This window comes from Panthera uncia, chromosome E1 (genome assembly GCF_023721935.1).
Source record: "Panthera uncia isolate 11264 chromosome E1, Puncia_PCG_1.0, whole genome shotgun sequence".
NCBI classification, from domain to species: Eukaryota; Metazoa; Chordata; class Mammalia; order Carnivora; family Felidae; genus Panthera; species Panthera uncia.
Window position 1 is genome coordinate 17,414,210 of NC_064814.1, and position 25,267 is coordinate 17,439,476.

At 36.9% G+C, this 25,267-nt stretch overlaps 1 protein-coding gene across 1 annotated transcript in view; it reads right to left on the bottom strand.

Annotated features, from left to right (window-relative positions):
* The window catches only part of SMURF2 (SMAD specific E3 ubiquitin protein ligase 2), a 55,979-nt gene that overhangs the window by 15,509 nt on the left and 15,203 nt on the right, over positions 1-25,267 (bottom strand). The window contains exons 3-10 of the mRNA XM_049637648.1: positions 24,787-24,920; positions 21,852-21,917; positions 17,495-17,579; positions 15,385-15,468; positions 12,444-12,646; positions 10,023-10,107; positions 5,162-5,320; positions 275-470 (exon numbers count right to left, since the gene is read on the bottom strand). Coding sequence (XP_049493605.1) covers positions 275-470; positions 5,162-5,320; positions 10,023-10,107; positions 12,444-12,646; positions 15,385-15,468; positions 17,495-17,579; positions 21,852-21,917; positions 24,787-24,920 — 1,012 coding nt within the window. The remainder of the gene's footprint in view (positions 1-274; positions 471-5,161; positions 5,321-10,022; positions 10,108-12,443; positions 12,647-15,384; positions 15,469-17,494; positions 17,580-21,851; positions 21,918-24,786; positions 24,921-25,267) is intronic.

Sequence of the window (25,267 nt, forward strand, 5' to 3'; positions counted from 1 at the left end):
CTTTAAAAATACATATATTAAAATTTATTAACAAGTATTGGCAACGCAGAGACTAAGCTGAACCAACTGGAATATTTCACCCTCTTCATCCCATTTAAATGTTTATCTTATATACTAAATCTCTGATATTATTGTCTTTACTCCCTACAATTAAAACAGAAATTAGTAAAAACTCTCCCATTCTTGAGAGATAGGAGTTCCAGAAAGCATTCTTAGAAAACAGAATGAAACACTGTAATTTCTCTCTGTTTTACAATAAGACTTGTCCATTTACCTCAAAAATCTCTTCCCTGGAAACCTCAATGCGGCAATGACCAGCCTGAGGCTGTTGTTGGGAAAGTTCTTGCCGCAAAATTTTTAACTTCTGAACCAGGTCTCGCTTGTACCGTGGGACTGTCAGACACTCTGCATCATCGGGACATAACGATACCACCTGCTGTTGCTGTTGGTCTTTCAACTGGTTCTGCCGACTAAAAGGAAACAGAAATGTGACTATTTGAAATGAAAGAGATTGCGGTTATACATTTAAAAGAACATCATCCTATAAAGCAAGTCCGCCTGTACGATTTTCAGTCCTTACGATATTCTTTGCTTGACATTTGTGATGACAATACACGAGCTCCGAAGTTTACGTCTCAGAATCCACACACACTTATGGCATTGGATAATGGAGTTTTACCCATCCAGCTTTGTACAGCTGCTAAGAACAAATTTCTCAAATGCCATCTCCATTTTTTTCTGCATACTTTACCATCAGCCATTTTAAAATTCAGGCGTATGCCAAACGCTGTGCCTGTTATCTCGAGTCTGTCTCTCTGGGAGAGACAAACAGTTGGAGCTGGCAGTTTGGCAGGAGTCCCCTTTCCTATACGTGCTAAGTCTAGACCACAAGAATGTGGAAAGTCACATGTAAGTTACTGGCACAGAGAAATGAGCACATTACAAGCAAGTCTAAATGCTTTACAAAGTGACTACTCTTTCTTTCTATTGTGGTAAAATATACAACACATAAAATTTACTGTATTAACCTCTTTTTAATATAGTCAGTGGCATTAAGTACATTCACATTGTTGTACTAAAGTGACTTCTAAGTGTGCACATACATGGTTTACTACAAATACAAGAAAATAATCCCCCAAGTACAGCAGAAATAGAATACTTTCAAAAAAGGCACACATTACCTAGAGATATTTTTATTCTCCCAGCAAAAGTATTGTAAGTTACACCTAAGAACTTTTTTTTAAAGAATCTTATGATATAATGAACTACTTAATTCCAATAAGCTGTCAGGAAATAAAAAGTCTGATAATTCACTATGGATATCCATGCAGGCACTGAATCATCTTGGAGTTTAACTTTACACACAACAGATAGGAGCATCATCTCCTAACTTAAAGGTAAAGGGCAATGGTAGCCATAATAAAACAAACAAAATTAACTTTAAGGTTTCTAATAAATCACCCAAAATGATTTTTTTTTTTTTTACAACCAGTGGTTCTTATGTACCAGGCCAAACTGTATTCCTAAAACATGTATCTACCCAAAGAAAATGCAGCTTTGATGAAAATCACAAATCACTATTTACTACTCTCATAAACGTGAAAGGTGTTTTTTACACACACATATAAACAAAAGCAAAACAGAGTATTAAAGATACTCCCTAAACAACTGTACTAATCCTATGCCAAAAACAAAACAAAAAACCCCACAAACTTGGGTATACCTCATACCACATACAAAAATTAAGTTCAAAATCAATCAGACCTCCATGTAAAACTGAAAGCCATAAAACTTTTGAAACACAGAAGAAAATTTTCATGACCTATGTTAGGCTAAGATTTCTTAGATATGACAACAAAAGTACAATCCATAAAAGAACAAATGGATAAACTGAACTTCATCAAAATTTCAAAAGAAGGGTGCCTACTCAGTTAAGTCGGATGACTTTGGCTCAGGTCATGACCTCATGGGTTTGAGCCCCGCAATGGGCTCTCTGCTGTCAGTACAGAGACCACTTCGGATCCTCTATCCCCTCTCTCTGCCCCTCCCCAAATCACATTCTTGCTCTCCCTCTCTCAAAAATAACCATTAAAAAAGTTTTTTTTTTTAATTTCAAAAGATACTGTTCAGATAATGAAAAGACAAGTCATGGACTAGAAGAAAATCTTTCCAAAGCACTTATCTGGTATTTTGGCACTCTAAAATATCTAAAGAACACTAAACACTCAAAAAATTAATGAACTACTCAATTTTTTTAAAGAGGAGGCAAACTATTTCACCAAATAAGATACAAAGACGTCAAATAAGCACGAGAAGATGCACATTAGTTAGTAGAGAAATGCAAATTACAACCACGAGGGGGCGCCACCACACATCTACAAGTGGTAAGGTGAACCACACCAAATGTTAGCAAGGACACAGAGCAGCTACAAGTCTCACCCGCTGCAGGAGGGAATGGCAAATGGTACAATATCTCTGAAAAACAACCTGCCATTTCTTTTAAGTTAAACGTAAATCATACGATGTAGCCGTTCTACTCCTAGGCGCTCATTTATCTTAGAGAAGAGCATATGTCCATACAAAGACTTACACATAAATGTCCATAATAGTTTTGTCATAACCAAAAAGAGGGAATAATCCAAATATCAATAGGAAAGAGATAAATAAATTGTGGTATATCCATATAATGGAATACCATCTAGCAATGAAAATAAATTATACACACATCAGAGATGAATCTCAAATAATTATGCTGGGTAAAAGAAACAAAACAGACTACATACTGCAGGAATCCATTTATCTAAAACTCTAGAAAATGCATACTAATATATAGTGACAGGAAGCAGACCAGAGATTAGGTGAAGATGGGGTGTGTTGTGGACTGAACTGTGTCCAAAAAGATGTGTGGAAGTCCAACCCTTGATGCCTGTGAATGTGACCTTATCTAGATATAGAGTCTCTGCAGATGTACTAAGAGAAGGTCATACTGCATCAGGGTGGCCCTAAATGCAATCAAGTGGTAGCCTTATAAAAAGAGGGAAATTTGGATCCAGACACACAAAAAGGTGTGGAATAAGAAATGTACTTTGGCATTCCTGGTTCCTGACATGGAACTCCTAAAATCCTTTCAGTTTCCAGTGTGGCAGAGATGACAGGAGTGTCCTTTGTTCTAATATTTGGTCTTTGCCTCCAGTTTGACACACAGCTCCTAAATCCCTTACAATTTCCTGGGTAATTTTGGCTTGTTGTTTTGTTTTGTTTTTAACGTTTATTCATTTTTGAGAGAGAGAGCAAGCAAGAGAGAGCGAGCGAGCACAAGCAGGGGAGGGGCAGAGAGAAAGAGAGAGAGACACAGAATCTGAAGCAGGCTCCAGGCTCGAACCCACGAACTGCGAGATCATGACCTGAGCTGAAGTTGGATGCTTAACTGAGCCACCCAGGCGCCCCAGGGGCATTTTTTGTTTTAATGAGGTGACTCTTATAGTGGGGCCCTAGATATCTTCAGAATGGGTGCTGGTCACTAGAAAAATCAAAGCTTGATTAGAAGCCTGGAATTTTCAGCCTCATCTTCCCAACCTCTGAGGAGAGGAGAGAGCTGGAGACTGAGTTAATAACTGATCACACATAGGTGATGACATGTCCATAAAACCCCCTAAATGACAGTGTGCAGACAGCTCCCAGGTTGGTGAATGCACTGAGGCACTGGGAGGACGAAGCACCCAGAGAAGGCCTGGAAGCTCTTGGCTCCCCCAGCACCACACCTTGCCCTATGCACCTCTTCCATTCGGTGGTTCCGAGTTGTATCCTTTATAATAAACTGGTAATGGTACATAAAGTATCTCCAGGAGTTCTGCCAACCATTCTAGCAAATTACTGAACCCCAGAACGAAGTCATGAGAACTCCCCGATTTACAGCGGGTCAATAAGAACCAGAGAAGTCCTTGGACTTGGGATTGGTGTCTGAAGCGGTAACGGTCTTGTAAGCCTGAGCCCTTAACCTGTGGGGTCTGGCGCCAACCACAGGCAGTGTCAGAACTGAATTCACTCATCGTATACCCAGCTGGTGTCCAGAGATCTGGAGAACTGATAGGTTTGAGGGAAAAACCCATTTGGAGTCAGAGGTTTTGTGTGTGGAAACAGATCACAAGAGGCCACGTGAAAACGAAGACAAAGATGGAGATGATGTGTCTACAAGCCAAGGAACAGCAAGTTTTTCCAGCAACCACCAGAAGCTAGGAGAGAGTCACTGAACAGATTCTTCTTTAGAGCCTCCACAGGGGACCAGCCCTGAGGACAACTTGATCCTACACTTCTGGCCTCCAGACTGTGGGAGAACCCATTTCTGTTGTTTTAAACCACCCAGTGTGTGATATTTTGTTATGGCAGCCGTACAGGAGGAGGACTTAAGAAGCATGAGGGAATTTTGGGGGGTGATAGATATGTTCACAATCTACATTGTGGTGATGGTTTCATAGGCGTATAATATGTCAAAACTTACATGGAACACTTTACGCAGTTTATTGTATGTCGATTACATTCAATAAGGGTGATTAAAAAAAATACCTGGGATGGGGGCGCCTGGGTGGCTCAGCAGGTTAAGCAGCTGACTCTTGACTTCAGCTCAGGTCGTGATCTGAGGGTTTGTGGGTTCAAGCCCCATGTCAGGCTCCACACTGACAGTGCAGAGCCTGCTTGGGATTCTCTCTCTCTCCCTCTCTCTACCCCTTCCCTGCTAGTGGCATGCTCTCTTTCTCTTAAAATAAATAAATAAGCTTTTAAAAAATTTTTAACAAAAAAACATAAAAAACCCCTGGGATGGATTCAGCCATCCTGGAGCTACGTCTGATGTACTCAGGGGAAAGATAAAAAACCTCACCCCTAGAAAGCATCCTGTCTCTTCAAGTGTGCTGTAAGCACCTTTGATACACACCCTTTCCTTAATGCTTCAGAACAGGTTCCTACTTAAGTGCAGTGGGCTACTTAGGTACAGTGGGCTTAAAATGTTTCTGTATCAGAGTAGAACTTGTCACAGTCTCAAAATTTTGTCCAACAAAAGTAACTTACAACTGGAGAGAGCAATATTCCATCACATTACAAAAAGCATTTTCAGTCTTCTCTTGTTCAGGCTTGCATTTTAACATGTATTGTTTCAAAAACTTACTTTAAAACTAAATGCAAGTTAGCAGAGAGCCGAGGATCTGTAAATTGTGTTGTTCTGTTGTTATGGTCAACGAAATAAACTCTGCCTGTTGCAGTATTACGGATCTCCCATCCAGGAGGCAATGGACCAAGCTCTTCACAATTGATGTTGCTAAGATCCCTGCAAAAACAAATATAAAATAAAAAATACCTCATTGCTGGGCCTGCTGAGCCAAGCAAGTGTAAATGACACAGAACAATTCCATGAAGTCTGAGCAAACGTATTGTTCCAGAAACCTGAGATGTCCAGCTAGAATCTTTAATTCCCAATGGTTTAACAAACTTGCATATTCAAAACCCAATTCATAAATGGCTCAGGAACTTATCACATAGCCTCCATTTTTAGTAAGTTCATTCCTGGGCCTTAATGTAATACAGATTTCAAATTAATATAAAAGCAATCACAACATTTGCCAACATAAACTGTACTTCAATACTTGTCTGACAAAATATTGTTTTACAAATGTCAGTGACATAAGGAATGAAATGTTCTCTAAACTCTCCCTTCAATTATTTTTCTTTATTGCACCATCAAATTTGTATAAATAAATGTTTATTCCATATTAATTTCTAACAAAGCAAAACTGGAAATGTTATTTAATTTACAGATCCTGAAAATAATCACAGTGTATATTTGAAGGGAAAACTGCTCCACTGGGAATTTTGAAAGCTATAAAGCTAGTGAATGAAGAACCTGTTTAAGACACCCAGGGAAGAATGCTCTAATGCTTACTGATACAGTAAAAAAAAAAGCAGAAAGGCTTTTAATGGATCAAAGACCATTGTTACTGTACCACACATTCTTAAAGTACTACTGTATGTAAACAAAGATTCACAGGACCTTAAAGAATAAGATAAAAACGTGTCTAATGTAAACTTAAACTGTAACAGATAATTATACTGATAAATCTCATCAAAATCGTGTTTTAAAAGTTAAACTAGAAAAAGATTTTTCCTGAAATAACCTCTTCTTGGTCAAGGTGAAACATAATGGCAGACACACATAAGCACCCATAGATTTGTCGCAACAGTGATCTGACTTGTGCTTACAGGTGCTCCAAGAGACTCTTCTGCTACAAACTGAAGCTTAGAAAAAAACGCCAGTCTCCAAAGAGGAGGAAAAGTTTCAAGGATCCTCCTCAAATTAAAAAAAAAAAAAGGGACTTGAGCTGGTGCCATCAGCTGGGGGCGGGGCTGTCAGAGAGTAGTTAACTGGGAAATTCAGCCCCAGGCCAGCAGCAAGTTTGGAAAAGGAAATCTGGAACTTCCCTACTACACTGAGAACTCAAAAGGGAGATGAAATGAGTCCACAAAAACTTCATTTCCCACTTTAGGTCCACAGACCTCCAACCACTTAAGATCAAACAAACTCACCAAGAGCACCACATACTCCTGAACGAAGACATGATGATTAAGAGTGAGTGGAAACAATAAACCACAAAATTACATCAAACAGAATGGCTAGGCTATGCAACGTTTAGTAATAATTTTATAAAATTGGGTGGGGCGACTGGGCGGCTGTCAGTTAAGCATCCGACTAGATTCCCATTCAGGTCATAATCTCACATTCCTGAGATTGAGCCCCGTGTCGGGCTCCATGCTAACAGCACAGGGCCTGCTTAGGATTCTCTCTCTCCCTTTCTCTCTCTCTCTCTGCCCCTCTCCCACACACTCTCTCTCTCTCAAAAAAAATAAACTTAAAAAAGGAACAATTAAACACATGGATTTTTTTTCACAGAATTTTTAGAAATGAAAAGTGATTACTAAAATCAAAGAATGAATAATTCTTTTGATATACTGCAGAATTTGGTTTACAAAACCAAATGACATAAAGTGAAAATTATATAATCATTTTATTCAGAATTTTATAAATTCATAGTCATACGTGGAAGAGCTGTAAAGAATGGATTAAAAGAGAAGGAAGCTAACTGGAAGCAATCTTTATGTCCAATCGGGAGATGATTAAAGAAAAATGGAATGTTATGCAGCCATAAAAATACCGATCTGGACTGCAAGACTACATCGTGTGCAGAGTAATGAACAACAAGGCATTCATCATTGTGTTAAAGGGAAACGCCAAAGATGATGAAATGGGACTTCTCAGATAAATCTAAGTTTATTGGGTACCTTTAAATAAAAGTGTCTGAGTTATACTACTTTATAAACGTCTTTGAACAGGTTTTTTAATATAACCTAAATAATCGACCTAAATAATAATAATCTGCTTTGATACAAGATTCTCCACACAAAAGGCATATTTACCTAAAGGATCCTCCAAAAGATATGATACACATATTTAGGGTTAACAACTTAGAACACAGAAACTAAAGAAAAATAACCCAGAGCACTATTTTATAAAGTCATTATTCGATACTCAAAATATTCTCAAACCTTTACAGAAACCCTTTACTCGTTAATGAAAAACTGACGTTTCCTTAGGAATAAGAAACATTACCAACACTGGTAACAAAATCTCTCTCAACTTCTGATGCCAGCTTCCACACTTTTCTTTCAACAGATAACTCAAAAGATCAACTTTCTCACTATAAATAATTTAGTTAAAAAAAAAAACACAATCATTTTTCTTCTATACATTTCCTGCCAATGATTTTAAATAACTTTATAGAAAAGCTCATTATTGACCTACAATTGTATACACAGACTCCAAAACACTTCTTTTCATAAGTTACATAACAAAACTCTTGTTTCTCAAAGTTAGGCCCTTGGATTTCTTTTCAGTGAGCTTATTAACAAAACAAAAATTTCTCCCCCACTATTTTTTTAAACAGTTTTTATCATCAAGACACAGAAATGACAACCTTGATAGAATAATTAATGATAAAACACATTCCTTGGTTGCCACCTTGAAAGATTCTAATTAAGCTGTATCACAACGTAAAACATTTACATTATAATAGCTTCATTTATAAATACCAGTTAACCGCTGAATAATACAGGTTTATAGTGTGCAGCTCCACTCATATGCAGATTTTTTACAGTACAGTACTTACTATAAAGTGTGTTTTCCCTTCCCTATGATTTCCTTAACATTTTTTCTGTAGCTTACTTTAAATAGCACACAAAATATGTGTTAATCTATCGTTAAGGCTTACAGTCAACAGTGGGCTATTGGCAAAGTTTTGGGAGAGTCAGAAGTCACACACAGATTTTCAACTGTGCGGGTGGTCGGTGCCCCTAACCCCTGCATTGTTCAAGGGTCAACTGTAAATACAGAGTATCAAAGCAATCCAACATCAGCTTGTCACATCTGTTTTTGATTCAAATGCATGACTGCTTGACAAGTAGAGCTCTGAGTACAAGCTTTAGGCAGAAAAAGATCTCTTGACCCCTCCATAGGTCTTTTTTTGGGAGGAGGGGAATGCTGCACTTAAAATATAAAATATCTTCATCTCACAAAAGTGTATGCGCGGCTTATCAAGCTGATTTAGAATTTAGAACTCAACTTTTTTGCAGTTTCAGCTGAATTACCTGACACTTTGCATCTGTTCATTAGAAAATAATAGCTCCTCTGAGAGCTAAACAGTGTTTGAAAACTTATTATTTGATACTAAGATGTATCAAAAGTTATGTCAAATTACTAAATTGACTTGTGTGTCATTCCATCTTCTTAGTTAAAAGATAGCTCACATTTTGGTTAGTAAATGCATTCAACAATGCCTACAGTTTAAATGTCCAAGTTCTGGTATTTAAAAGAAATTTAATTCATGAGACACCATGACCAAGTGAGGTTTATTTCAAGGGTGCAAGAACGGTTCAATATTTGAAAACTTATCCATGTAATCGGTCATATTAACAGATTAAAAAAGAAAAATCACGATAGTACCAATTGATACCAAAAAAAAAAAAAAAAAAGAAAAAAAAAAGGACAAAAGTTTTAAGTAAATAAATAAGGGGCGCCTGGGTGATTCAGTCAGTTAAGCATCCAATTTTGGCTCAGGTCATGATCTCATGGTTCATGAGTCCCAGTCCTGCACCAGGCTCTGTGCTGACAGTTCAGAGCCTGAAGATTGCTTTGGATTCTGTTCCTCTCTCTCTCTGCCCCTCCCCAATTCGCACTCTGCCTCTCTCTCAAAAATAAACATTAAAAAAATTTTTTTTAATATAATTTAGGTTATTTCCTTTATACATTAAAACAAAAGTTGATTAAGGAATACATAAGAGAACACTGAATATTCTCATATTAGGTTAAATTAAATAAACCTTTTTTTAAAAAGCCTAACCAGGGTCACCTGGGTGGCTCAGCAGGTTAAGCGTCTGACTTCGGCTCAGGTCGTGATCTCTCAGTTCATGAGTTTGAGCCCCACATAAGGCTCTGTGCTGACAGCTCAGAGCCTGCCTGCTTTGGATTCTGTGTCTCTCTCTTTCCCTCTCTGCCCCTCCCCGACTCGTGCTGTGTCTCTCTCAAACATAAACAAACATTTTTAAAAAATAAAAATAAATTTAAAAAGCGTAACCAGAAATAAAAATATCAATTTGCTACCCTTTAAAAAAAAAAGGAGGGAGGTGTATAATTTTAAGGTTTATGTTATTCTCCAGGTCAATTTTCAAACTCACATAGACCCATGTTTTCACCCTGATTTTTTTCAGGGTGAGAGGGTAGAAGGACTGGGGGCTGGTTAGGGGCAGGGCACTGGGGTGGGACTCCAGAGAAACAGGAAAGGCTTTCCACTAAATGTTACCTGAAACGACTGTCACAAACAGCCTTTTACATAAACCATTTTAAATTGAAAATTAAATAATCAAAGAAATCCCAGGTAAAACAGGGATCCAGTGGTGTGAAGCGTGTTTGGATATATTCTTACCTAGGCACTCTTGGATCATGCCACGTGCTCACACCGGTCTGAGTGTGTAAGAAATACACCTGACCTTGCTGTGTTGTCCTCTGCTCTGTAAAATTAAGAAACACTAATAAAAACATATTCAGAAAGTCCAAATCAAAGACAGCTATAGATACTAGAATGATATTAATAAATTCTCCAAATTACCAATTTACTATATTACCAAAAAAAAAAAAAAGTGCTTTATAAATCATTTTTTTTCTCAACTCAATACATCTTCTCCTGGAAAACAACCTTATAAATGGTGATGAGAGCCAGAGGCCAGCTATCTAAAATCCAACAAATTTACAACGTGGCTCAAATACTAAACATGTTGCTATGGAAAACAGAAAACAAGATTGTCACAGTACCAATATTTAAACCAAACAAACATGAAGAAATGATCTTTTATTTTTCTTAAAGTGGAGCCTGAGCGGAACAAAAGAAAGCTCAGAGGAAGAGGCTAACCAACTGTGGGAGATGCTGACAGGACTTGCAAAAGCTTTCAAAGGGTTTGCAGGCTGGTAATAGTTGTTTATTATTCCTAATTTTATACCAAAACTTATGTATTTTCTTTTCTTCAGAGAGGTATATTCTCAAGACTATATTTAGACTCAAAGGCAAAAAGATGGAATACTCCACTAGAAGAGACACTCTATAGTCAAAAATAGACAAAGATACAAAAATAAGCAAGCTGGAAAAAGAAGGACTAAAAGAACAGGCATGCATTCTGGGGAGAAAAAGGTCAAAGGCAAAATGAACTCCGAGCTCTTGGGAAGAGGACAAGGAAGTCAGGGAAAAGAGGAGGTATCTGCTGAAGAGTTTCTTCAACAGTGGTTTTTAGTCTATTTGTGTTTTTAAGCAACAGAACCACTTGTCTTTAAACAAAATCTAATGAAAAATTCTAACATATGAAATGGTGAAACTACTAATATTTATCAGTATGCCTTTGTTCATAAGCCTACAATAAAGTCAATCAATTTAAAGTTTATGCTTCTTAAAATTATAAACATAAAAATGTCTAAAATCGGTGATAGATGACAGCTGCAAAAACTTCAGCCCTGGCGCCCACTTTACTCCTAGGTTTCAGGTGTACAAAATTTGTTTTTAATTCAAATCACACAAGTAAAATAAAAATATAACCACCCCACTCCAAACAGCTTGCCTTATAATCTCAATTACAGAGAAATGACAGAAGATACTTTATTCTAGGGTCTGAACATTAATAATAACAGCCAGAGTTTACTAAGTGCTTCCTGTGCTGGACCTTGTGTCAGACACTTCACATGCAATCACCCCTCCTCTCTTGCAACGAACCTACACGGTTGGGACTATCAATTTCCCCATTCTGTGGAAGAGAAGTTGAGGCTCAGAGAAATTAATGTGCCCAGTGTCACACAGCTAACATGTGGCAAAGCCAGGATATAAACCCAGGTCTGTCTCCCAAGTCCATGCTCTCATCACTGTGCTACCTGGGTCATTAAACTGTGTAGCACAGCACAATTAATGGACAAATTGGTTTTTTTAAATTAAAGAGTTCAAATATATTTAAAAAATAAAGCTGGAATTCTGCATTTGCAGAACAGTTTACAACATACTGTAGAGGAAAAAGAAAATACAAGTTAGATCAGGCGATTCCCAATGTTGGTCATTAGGTGTCACCATCAGCCCAGAGTGGTTTATCTGCAGGCAGCTGAGAGGGCGAGGATGTAATTCCTTTGGTTAACTTTGAGCAAGAAAGGAAAAGACAAGTTCATAGTATCTACAAGAGCATTCACAAGTTGTGACTACTTTAGAAAGTTCTGTATTCAACTAGAAGATTTAAGTCATCTTCCATGTGGAATTCTACAATTTAGGAAATTATATAAGACTATAATAATTTTATACAAACATAGAAGTGACTAAGTCATTTCCAACACGAACCCAAATCATTCAGATGATCCAAAATTATAGACCACACAAATATACAGATACCGTCAGAAATATGCTTTCGAAGTCACTTCTAAATATGCAGGTCTAGAAAATTACACTGTGGGTCTGCCTTCAGATTATCATCATCGATAACTCTACCATCGTACCTTTACATTGTGCCTATTGGCAAAGTAATCTCACGTTGTTCCGTGTACTCTTAGCAACAGCTTTGTGACCAGGAGAGGTGTCACTCACCTCATTTCTTTATAAAGTAAGTGCCAAAGGGTTGAGGTTAAATGACCAGCCCAAGTCAAACCGCTGGGCGGGCCGTCCGCTACCACTTCAAAGACTTTTCAGATCGGAAGGTTTTACACACTTATTTTCACGCCGAATCCCTAAACCCAGATTAATAACTTCTTTACGGCTGATTTTCTGGCTTTCTTAGCAAGCTGAAATCAGTAAATCACACTTTATTTTTTCCTCTGCTAGTCATACCATAGCCTTCTGGTAGGTCTGGAGGAGTATGTAAATGTGTCCTGCTCATGTAATTTCTATGTCGTTGTGACCGGACTCTCCTCTCGGCCAGTCTGGGATCCGAAGACTGTCCACACGTTGCACCATTTGTTCCACTAATTGGAGTGTTCTCATCAACAAAGCAGCTAAGAGGTCTGCCGGGACTAGAATATTCAGATGCTGGTCTATTGAAAAGTAACAGGGAAAAAAAAGTTACCCAAGCACGATATCGAAAGTAGAGTTCTCTAGACGACATATGTACTGCAGGGACAATCACAAGGAAATGGAGTGATCAATGCAAATAGAATGATTTCAAGAACTCTGAATCAAAGTAAACCTGACACCTCTAAGTACAAACTCATATGATAAAGCAGAAGGTCAGTTATTTATTGAAATCATTTTATACTGATTTTAATTACATTGTATACAAAATCCACATATATTTACAGATGTGAGTACTAGTTTACAAAGCATTACCTGACTTAGCCTCGGCCTGCCTCTCAGATCTGACTTCCCACCTTTCTCTCACTCCACTTCTGGACATTCTTCCTGTTCCCTGAACTTGCCAAGATCAGTTTACCTTTAGTGCTGGAAAGGAGCTCTTCCGCCCACCTCAAAAGCTTTTTTCTCTTATTCTCCCTAGGCCAGACAGGCTCCTCCTTGTCATTCAAATCATAGCTTAAGCTTAAATGTCTGAGAGGTCTTTCCTGACCTTCAATCCTAAAGTAGTCACCCAGGCATTTGGTAAGTACATCACCCTAGTTTCTCAGCATAGCAATTATTTGACACTTTTTTTTTTTTTAATTTTTTTTTCAACGTTTTTTATTTATTTTTGGGACAGAGAGAGACAGAGCATGAACGGGGGAGGGGCAGAGAGAGAGGGAGACACAGAATCGGAAACAGGCTCCAGGCTCCGAGCCATCAGCCCAGAGCCTGACGCGGGGCTCGAACTCACGGACCGCGAGATCGTGACCTGGCTGAAGTCGGACGCTTAACCGACTGCGCCACCCAGGCGCCCCTTGACACTTTTTTTTTTAATCTGTACCCTTGTTTTCCCTTACTAGAATATTTACTGAGAGAAGAAAGTCTGCCTGGTTCATTTCCCACTATATATATCCTCTGTACCTGGAACAGTGCTTGGCATACACACACACACACACACAATGAATAAAGATGATGATGTGACTCTTCAAAGAACTTCCAGTATACTGGTAGGTAATCCAAAATGTAAGAGGATAATCAAGAGTTAATTTTTTTTTTAAATGTTTATTTATTTTTGATAGAGAGCACGAGCAGGGGAGGGGCAGAGAGGGAGGGAGACACAGAACCTGAAACAGGCTCCAGGCTCTGAGCTGTCAGCACAGACCCTGATGCAGGGCTCGAACCCACAAACCGTGAGATCATGACCTGAGCCAAAGGCAGACACTTAACCAACTAAGCCAGCCAGGTGCCCCAAGAGTTAATTTTTAAACTAACACTTACAACCACAATCAACTTTATACTGGTGGAAATTAAAGTGAATTTCATCAGTTAAAGGAGTTAGAAGGAAATGGACTTCACTAAAGCACTGACACAGGTACACATTCATTTACACTCAGATACGGTAAAACGTTCTTGGACTTCAGTAAAATCCTTGGCAGTTTAATACTAGAAATACAACTCTCAAGCATCTTTTAAAATGCCAACGTGAGCTAAGCTTTTACCTGAGAATCAAAATATAATAGGGAAAACTGTGATTTAATGAGTTCGGCAATTAATCCCCAATAAATAAAAGTGGGTATAACTTAGAGAACCATTTGATGATCTATGTCTGGTGCCAGACCTGCTTAGGAAAAGGGGGTGGAGGGCTAAACAAACACTCACTAGAAGTGGCAAATAAACTCTGTTCTGACTTTAAAAGCAAAAAAGGAAATTCAGCCACTTATCCTATTCATTATCAGTTACTTTTAAAGTACTTTCTTGGAATTTCCAAAAATTCTCTTACTTCCTCATGTCTCTACACATTAAGCTCCATGAAGGCTGTTCGGCCTCGTTCCCTGGTAACAGAGCAAATGATGAGCACAGTGCCTGGCATAGAACTATTTGGTGAACTGAATGATCACGGTTACCACCATTCTGAACACTTTTTATCGCCTTCCCCTCACCTGGTTAAATTCGAACATTCTTCAGGATTTAGTTCAGAAATTCCCCTCCTTCAGAGTTTTCCTTTGCAATTTCTACCATCCCCTTGCTCCCTGCTCTAAGTTAGGGGCCCTCCCTATGGTCTCAGAGCATCTGCATTCTTATCTTGATCACAGACCTTACTAGATGTAATATAATGATATAATCATACCCCTACATGACTGAACAAATGAAGATCCGGTATATATATTCTCTTACAGCCATTCAATAACAGACTCAAAAAAATTTTTAACAGTCCCAGAAATGAGATGGCTTCTCAATTTATTCAGTTAACTTATTTAATCAATACTTACTAATTACCTTCACAGGCCCTAGAGCTGCAATAACAGGATGACTTGCTAAACAACCTTCATCGAAAATTACTTTTTGAAAATAATAATGGCACTTGCTAGGGGTCCCCAGGTGGCTCAGTCGGTGAAGCGTCTGACTTCAGCTCAGGTCATGATCTCACGGTTCTTGGGTTCGAGCCCCACGTCGGGCTCTGTGCTGACAGCTCAGAGCCAGAGAGCGTGCGTCTCCCTCTCTCTCTGCCCCTCCCCTGCTCACACTCTGTCTCTCTCTCAAAAATAAATAAACGTTAAAAAATTAAAAAAAAATAATAATGGCACTCGCTGTAAGATCTACTGATCTTGAGCAGTATAAACCAAGAAAGGAAATCTGGTAAGACTGACAGATAAACAGAAAGTGACAACTTCAGGAAGGCAAACAGCACAACCAGGGAAAGATATTTGTATGTTCTTACCGTGTTGGGCGTTCCCACTGTGTAGTTCTTGTTATGTGGTTTAGATACTGGATTCTTCCAGAGGCAGTTCGCCTTTCTTCCCAGCTTAAATAAAAATTGAGAGATAAGGCATTAATAAGAAGGTGGATACAGAATGTTTTTAAGGCAATAACCGAGCCAGGAAGACATCTGCTGTTATAAATCAGGGATGACAAACTGAAAATCATTACACAGAATACAGGAATGTTTTTCAACTTATTTTTAAAATGTACACTGTATCTTCTGGAATTCTGAAACTTCTACAATATTTACACTGAGGTGTGCCTAACATTCTCCATCAGCCAAACTCAGAACTTTTCAATAATGTCATTAAGGCTCAACTAAATTACACTATTTCTTCAGAATTTAGTGGCAAAAAAAAAAAAAAAAAAAATGCCATACTAAAAATAAAAATCACATCTAACTTTTAAAATTAAATCTAACATTAAAGCATATAAAACTTTTTAAAACATTTAGCCTATCCAAATTAATTTTTTAAAAAGACTGGTACTTCCTCCTCAATAACTTTTTAATGCATGTAACAACAATAAAAGAAAAGGGCAAATGACCACAGAAATGTAATAATATTAATACTTCCACCAAAACCCAAGCAGAGGTTTAGAGGCCATAAAAACCAGGAAATAAAGAAATGCTAAGAGGTCTTTTCCTGTGATTACAATCAGAATACAGTACTGGAGTATTACTTATCAATTAATTTGTAAATTATACATATGTACGACTGTATTATAAAATGTACACCAAGTTTTTAAAGGATACATCATAAAAACAAATGGGAAAAAAAGTACGATAAAGAACCAAAAGCTTAGAAAAATAAGCCTTGCATTGTTGTAATCTCTTAACACTGTTTAGTTATTTCGTCCCAAACTTCCCCTTCAAAATTACCAAAATCTACATCCCATCCACAAAAGTTAACATATAGATCAAGGAGCTAAAGTGAGGTATAAATAGAATTAAATTATGGCAATTTTGAAGAATTTAAACAAAGTGAGCAAATACCCTGACTTGGATGTAAAATTCCATATCAAAAATAATTGAAGTCAAAACTCAACCAATTATATACTTGAAATAATTCATTGTACGTAAACTACACCTCATTCAAGTTAAAAATGAAGTCAGAAAGTGTCAGCACTAGTATCAGACAGAGAAAGCAGTGATCAAAAGCATGAGATGTGGAATCAAGGCTTAATTAAGTCTGTGTTCCAGTCTACCATCCATTATGTGGCCTTTAAGGCAAGTTTACTTCTCTGACCCCGTGTTTTTAATCTGTGGAATGAATGAGGGTAACAACAGTAGTGGCAGGAGTAATAACAGTAGCTGATCATTTATATATATTATCTTAATATTATATATATTTATAATATAAAATATATTACTATATATTAAGCACTTACTATATGCAAACATTGTGCTAAGTGCTTTACACGAATGATCTCATTTAATCCTCACAATTTATGGCATATACACTATTATCACCATCCTCTTCTAGAAGTAAATATAAACCAATGCTCACAGAAGTTAAATGAACTGATTAAATCCATAAAGCTTGTAAACAGAAGAGGAAGGACTGGAATCCGGATGGTCTAATTCCAGAATCACATGCATATGAGTTAAACAATCTAACGTATGACATAAAATGCTTACAACGGTATCTGACACACACATACTCAACAAATGTTCCTATGTTCTTGTCATTTTTACTCCACAAATCTCTATTCCATCCCTCTAAATGGAGTTATGTCTCAGATTCAGCATTTATATGCCCTGTTTTGAATAATTTAATCATGCAAAAAAGTTGTTCTTTTAAATACATAGTATTTACAAGACAGAGATATCTGTCAAGAAATTTGATGGTCTCCTAGTCAAAACTCTTAAAAAATAAATGTAACACATTTGATTCATGGTTTATTTTATAAATTTGACTTGACAAGGTTCCTTGCTAATTTTCCAAGTACAAGGAAAATCTAGATTCTGGAACTGATCAGCAAATTTCTAAAGTATACAATAAATGTCAACTTATTTGTCATTATTTGAAGGACATTATCAACACATTTCTCTAATGATTTCAGCTTACCCATCTGGTAAATCATTATCAAATAAACGACTGCAGTCCACAACTTGTCCTCCTGTGCCTATCCGGTCTCTGGACTGAAGGCTTACTATAACACAACAAAAAAATTACTAAGAATAATTACTAGAAAGATTTTCTACAATTTAAAATATGTATATTTAAAGACATCTGGCTTAATACTTTAGAATGGATTCTTTAGCTTCTAATAAATTCTATATTTTCTTTTTCCATGAGATGTTTCCCTTTAGGAGTGATATTAGAATTTTATGATTTTCTGTGCTTTATCATGTTCATGGAGGGGAGTCTAAATCCTTTCTGCCCATTGTAATGGGGCAATGCAAGCCTCCTACTATACTTAAGAGAGGCATTAAAGGTATATTCACATACAGAAGAACTGGAAAAGTTCATATCAATTTGGGTTTAATTCTTGACCCATCTTTAAAATACTTAACAAAACACACCAGATTCTGGCAACAGGGCAACACTTAGATTCCATAAGTCAAAACCCTACATCAGTATCTAGTGTGGTGTAAAACTACCACTATAAATTTGGAAGCAAGAGACGTAAACTCTAGACCAGGCTCTAATACCTAGTTTAGCACTGTGACCTTGAACAAAACACTTAAAATCCTAAAAGTTTACATAATCCCAATCTAAATAATGAGGAAGCTAGGCTAACTGATAAGCCTGAAGTCCTTCCTTGCTGCTTTAATATTCTTTAATTCTATTTTTGGTAATTCTCCTCAAAGATAGAAAGGAACAGGCAAATTTGACTATAACCAAACTTTTTTTTTTTTTTTTAACGTCTATTTCTTTTGAGAGAGAGAAAAAGAAAGAGAACTCATACAAGGGGGTGGGAGGGGCAGAGAGAGAGCGAGAAAGAGGGGCGGGGGGAAGGGCGAGGGGAGGGAATCCCAAGCAGGCTTTGCACCATCAGCGCAGAGCCCAACGTGGGGCTCAAACTCATGAACTGTGAGATCATGATCTGAGCCGAAGTCAGATGCTTAACTGACTGAGCCACCCGGTACCCCAACTATAACCTAACTTCCTAAATAGTTACTACATAAAGTATGATATTTTAAGACCCTTCATTCTAGGAAGGATCTCAAAATTCTAAAATCATCCAGTTCTGTAAAACTTTTGAAAAATCAGAAAGTTCAACACATCACTCCTTTATATGAGTATCATTTATAGGTGACAACATGGTAATACACCTCTCTTCGGTGAATATAAGCAAAATGTTATATGAAAGTTGTACTAGAAAACATTAACCAGTTTTTATACAGAAAAGCTAAGTGAAATGCTTACCAATATATAATCACTGTAAAAACGATGTACTTTCTCATTAGCATTGTTTAGAATAATATTAAGGCTCAAAATTAAGGATTTCATGAGCTTCAGCTCCAGAATGCTATATTACAAGACACCTAAGCAATTTCTAGGTGGGTTTGTGTTTTTAAATGGTCTAATTCTAGCAATATAAGGAGTCATAGAAGTACTATGTTTATAAGAGCGCTGTTCATTAGCACTAAAACATCAGAAACAATCTAAATAAACAGCAATAATCGACTGGCTACATTAATTATTTGCCCACCATGGACTACTATACAACATTGAAAATGCTATAGAAATGGGGGACCTAGGTGGCTCAGTCAGTTAAGTGTCTGGCTCTTGATTTTTGCTCAGGTCATGATCTCATTGTTTACGGAATCAAGCCCCGCATCAGGCTCTAAGCTGACAGTGCAGAGCCTGCTTGGGATTCTCTCTCTCTTCTCTCTGCCCCCCACCCTCCAGCTTGCACTCTCTCTCAAAATAAAAAAATATATAAATTTTAAAAACATTAAAAAAAGCCCACTCTTTCAAAAATGCTTTAGAAATAAATCTATGAACAACAACAGCAACAACGAAAGATGTTTAGGACAGATTAAAACAGGTTATTTAAAGTTCTGCACAGTATAATCTCATTTAAAAAAACAGAAAAGGTATATACATCAAGCTAATAACAATGATGGCATATTATGGGTGTTCCTTATCTTCTCTATTTTTATATTATAACAAAAAAAGAAAAACTTCACAAGACATGGGAAGAACGGAGTAACAGTTTTAAACGTAACAGGGAAAAGATTTATAAACTTGAATCAGTCATCTCAATTTGGTAGATTTTTTTTTAACATTTTATTTTTTGAAGCACAGATAATGAACAGGAGAGGGGCAGAGAGGGAAACGCAGACTCCAAAGCAGGCTCCAGGCTCTCAGCTGTCAGCACAGAGCCCGATGCAGGACCTGAACTCACTGGCTGTGAGATCATGACCTGAGCCAAAGTCAGACGCTCAACAGAGTGAGCCACCCAGGCACCTCTGGGATATCTTTTCCTAAGGTAACACTCCAAGAAAAGGATAAAGCTAAGTGTCCAAAAATGCTTACAACTTTCAATGTTATAATAGCAAAAAAATGACTTAACCGTCCAATAATCAAGTTTTGATATATTGATATAATTCACCCCTTGAACACTAATAATGGTTACAGTAAGTGAAGGAAAACAAAAATTTTACATTCACTGAACCAAAACCATAAAAAATATACACATATAAAAGTATATAAAATTACTAGAAAGGGATATATATTTTTTAAAATTAGTATTCTAGCATACTTTTCTTCATTTCTCAAAAAGTGTTACGAATATGTATAATTATTTTTTTAATGTTTATTTTGAGAGGGGGAGAGAGAGAGCATGAGCAGGGGAGGGGCTGAGAGAGAGGGAGAGAGAGAATCCCAAGCAGACTGTACTGTCAGCACAGAGCTCAACACAGGGCTTAAACTCACAAACCATGAGATCATGACCTGAGCCAAAATCAAGAGTTGGATACTTAACAGACGAGCCACCCAGGTACCCCTATAATTATTTGCAAAGGTCCAATTCAGCAAGAACTGGAACTCATTCTGTTTTTAAATGGCAGGATCATGAAGCATAATGTGTGAGTCCAACTCATCTCTACTATGAAAACTAAATTCATACAAAAGCTTCAAATTGGACTACACATGCACACATTTTAAAGTAAAACATTACTTTTTTATACACTATACTCCATAGATATATTTCTAATTGCTGATAAAGGAAAGCTGGTTGTTTTTATAAATGCCAATTTACACCTAGTAAAACTATTTTGTTACTACTGGACATTAGTTGGCAAATTATTATATGACATGCAAAATCAAATTAAATGTGATTGTTCTTAAAGTTTTATATGCCAGCATTTATTTTTGAGGTTTTTTTTTTACTCCCTTCTCAATCTAAGAATGACAGGAATTCTCAATAAGGCTGCAGTGTAGATACTTCCCTGTGGTAACTACAACAGGGCTTTGTTAGGTCGCTACTCTGGCAATTCATTATGAACCCAATTCATTTCCTGGGAAAATGAAGCCCTTCAAAAGTAACTTCAGTAACTGAAACCTCTGACAGGTTCATAATGCAATCAACTTATCCTAAATTCTGCTCTGTAGTGAAGTGGTGGGATCCCACTTGCATTTTATTGTTTTTAAGAAGCCTCAAAGGAGTCCATATCAGTGTCCTACCACATGATGTATCTTTTTTTTTTTTTAATTTTTTTTTTTGAAAAGAAAAGAAAACAGGGGGGGGGGGAGGGAGGGAGACAGAATCCTAAGCAAGCTCCAAGCTCTGAGAGCCTGACGCGGGGCTCAAACCCAAGAGTCGTGAGATCTGACCTGAGCTAAAGTTGGACGCTTAACTCACTGAGCTACTCAGGCACCCCTACCACACTATGTATCTTGATCAAAGCTCAATCCATCAATTCTTAGGTCTCAGAAAATTTTACCTTTAAGCCCTTCCTCTGAATCAATTCAAGACAGACCTTATGAGTAAAGTAATAGCTTCTCCCCTTTTTCAATCAGTGCTATACTATCCTTCATTTTCTTTTCCAGTTAGCACAATTATTATAAAACTGTAAAGCATTAAACAAAGTTCAATAGAATATTCTTATCAAAAACCAGTTTAAGGATTATTTTTAGAAAACTTTCAGATCATCTGTAAAAGTTTATCTTAGTGTGCTACCATACATTCGCATACTTTAAATGAATGCCTAAGGGATCAATAGTTCTTTACATCAGGAGCCTCTATTTTTTTTTATATTATTCATAATTTGAAGGGTTTTTTTTAAATAATTTTTTAAGTTAAGGTAGCCAGGAACCTGGATCCACTGTTTGAAATATTTTATGGGACTCATTTAATTTAAGCCAATACAATGAAGCTATAGTTAGTGTACTTGGATTTAAAAGATACACAGAGTTTAGGTCAGTCTGAATGATGCCAAAATTTCACATAACTTTAAATTTCCACACTTACCTACTATCTGTCCTCTAACTGTATCGTTGTCATTTGGCCCAAGTTTGCACAGATCCAACCTCTGATCTATTTGAAATCAACAAAAAAAGCAATTAAAAAATAAGCTGATATCAGAGCTTCTAACATCTATAGAGTGATGGTAAATTTCCATAATCCAATGGCAACCAGGCCTATAATTTAAATAATAACATTTTAAAGATGAAACAAACATTTAAAATCTCTAACTGTATATATAATTGGTACAAATGTCTTAACAACAGTTTTGATAAATTTGGATTTCAAAAACTTTAAGTCACTGGTGTATATACACTGCCAACATGCAATTACTTTTTCTCCAAAGATTTCAGACACTTGTCTTGAGTCTTGGCTTGTCACTTAATAGCTGTTGTTCTTAAGCAATTTATCCCTGAGTCTTGATTTTCTCACGTAGTACCTACACCTCATATTTTTGAAGGATCAAATCAGGTAATTATGTAAAACTCTTAGGTAACTGGCATATAAGTGTTCAATAAATGTGAGTTATTATCACTGTTATTTTTTATCTAACCATTTCAAATGACCTCCATACACATAAAGTAAATATTAATAAGAAGCCAAGTATAAACTGTAAGATAAGGGTCTGAGTCAGTTCTACTAACTCATTTAGGAGCAACTCATTTATTCTCTCATGCCTCATCAATAGAACAGACATAACACTGACCTGGCCAGTTACAGGAAGGAACAGTGTCACCCACAGCACGCTGCTTTTACTTTGATTACAGCACTTAAAACTGAATTCTTTTACAGCTATATATATATATATATATATATATATATACGTATATATACGTATATATGTATATGTATATATACGTACATATATATACGTATATACGTATATATATACGTATATATATATACATATATACGTATATATATATGTATATATATATGCATGCCATCTATTCAAAGAAGTCATGAATTGATAAAAAGGAGGAGACCATACATTAGTCTTTGAATTCTCTTCTCTGCTCCTAACTGGCAGAACGCTGTACAGTGTGCTCAATAAATGTTTGATAAATTAAGTATTATTACACATCAAAAAGGTCAAGGAAATAAATGCAATGAAACATCCACAGGCAGCACAAAGAAAAATCTGTGTCCCACCAGATTTATCCAGCCAAAAAGAGACATTTTTTCCCCTTGCAAAATAAACGGACGCTACCAAATCAACTGTATAGTAGACTTCTGCAAGGCAATTCCTCTTCTCTTGTTCAGTCTTTCCAGTGTGTCCTGCTCCCTCTGCCAGCACAGGCCAGCAGGCCTTTGCCCTGGTTTCTCAGAGGACAGGATCCATCCCCTTTTCACCTTTACATCCACCATGGATTTGAACAGTGCCTGGCACATTAAAGGTTTGATAAATGCTGGCTAAACTGAACCAAAGATAAGGTCATCCATGTGGCCTGTAAGTCTTCAGTTTGCCTGCTGGGTTGGGTAATAAAACAGTTCATTTTTATATACTATAAGACCTCTTCCCATCCCAGCGTCCTCTATTTCCTTTTGGGTCAGCCACCTTGTCAACTCAGAAATACAAGAAATTCTCAAGTGCCTTTAAATTCCCCTGACTCAGAGCTTCTGGTGCAATTTTCTCCCTTTTTCTTCTTAACAGATCAATACCTATATATCTGGACTGTGGTATCATACTACAGTAAAAGGGACTGTCTCTTAATGTATCTAACACTCCAAGAAAAATTTACTCTTTTTTTATTAATTTCTTTAGCTAGATTCCATGTGAATTTCTGTTTAGCAGAGGTATCTGGACTAAAATCCCATGACAATGAATGACTAGCAATATTTTTTACATTATATGAAAAATAATTCTGTAAAAACAACAAAAAATTTTGTCAAAAAAGTTATCTTCAGCTATGTCCCAAAAGAAAGACCCCCAAAAAGATTTTTTGTCACCTTGTTACTGCCAATCCAATACGAAAATCATTTCTAATGTCTTAACCTTGGTCTGATCTTCTAAATGCCCAGGCTAGTGTAAAACTAAGCTATAATTAAGCAGTTAACACAGCTGTCTTACAATCAATGTCTTACCCTTCTAGAACTTTTACCTTTTTTTAGTTTTATATATCATTCTTATTCACTAATAATTCTCCTTTAATTGCCACCTTAAACACTCCAGTCACCTAAATAAAACTCATTTTATCTCATTAATCCACCAAAACCAGAGAAGGGTGCTAAGAAATGTTAAAAAGGCATATACACTTTGACACCCTTCTTTTTACTCTTGGATATCAAACATTTCCTAACACTTATAAATTCACTGTACACTAAGTATCAGCTCTGATTCAGTTCAAGTCTATTTTAAATGTTTCATTCTTTTTATAAAGTCCATAAAATAAATTTAAACAAGTATTTTTACCAGTGTTTCAAACATACATAGGAAGTTAAATTTTTGGATCCCTGCCCCCCCCCCGCAAAAACAAACATACACATACATATTTTTTTTTTTTGAGGGGGGGCACAAGTGAGCGAGGGGCAGAGAGAGAGAATCTCACAAGGGGCAGAGAGAGGGAGAGAGGGAGAGAGGGAGAGAGGGAGAAAGGGAGAGAGAGAGGTGGGGCTCACCGAAAGCAGGGCTCGTGTTTTTTTACCTGAAGCAGGGCTCATGCTCACACCAAGTGGGGTTCAAGCTACCTGATATGGAACTTGAACTCACGAACAATGAGATCATGACCTGAGCCATGTAAGTGTCCTATATTTTTAAGAAAAAATTTTTTTTAATGTTTATTTATTTTTGAGTGAGAGAGACAGAGCACGAGCAGGGGAGGGGCAGAGAGAGAGGGAGACACAGAATCTGAAGCAGGCTCCAGGCTCTGAGCTGTCAGCACAGAGCCTAATGTGTGTGCCCTATATTTTTATATTTTAAAAAACACTCGTATCTACTCACAACCAGTGTCTTTGAGGCGGTTGATGGCATTGGAAAGAAGTCGAACACAACCAAGAAATCCAGCACCTTGTTTTTTATGGATCTTCTTGTGATTCCATACACTGATCGTAACTGAATCAGACTTTCCAATATACCTAAAAAACAACATAACTGAATGAGTAACTTGGCAACTACAAGTAGCGAATGTAAAATTTTTTCTTTTGCTTTTGTAGTCTAAAGTCACAAATGTTTCAGAGTATGGTTAGATAATGCAAAATATGTTTTGAGTTCAATCAATCCCACAAGATTGAATTTAATTTTTTTAAAAATCTTGTAAGTAAAAATCTATAAAGAATTTTTAATATATCCTTCATCACATCTGCCACTCTCAGACTGGCTAACAATGTGGTAGTAAAAAAACTATTTTAGTAGCTAGTGTCAAATAACACTACAGGTTTCTGATATTTCTTTCCAAGAACAAAAATCTTACAAGAGCTTTTAT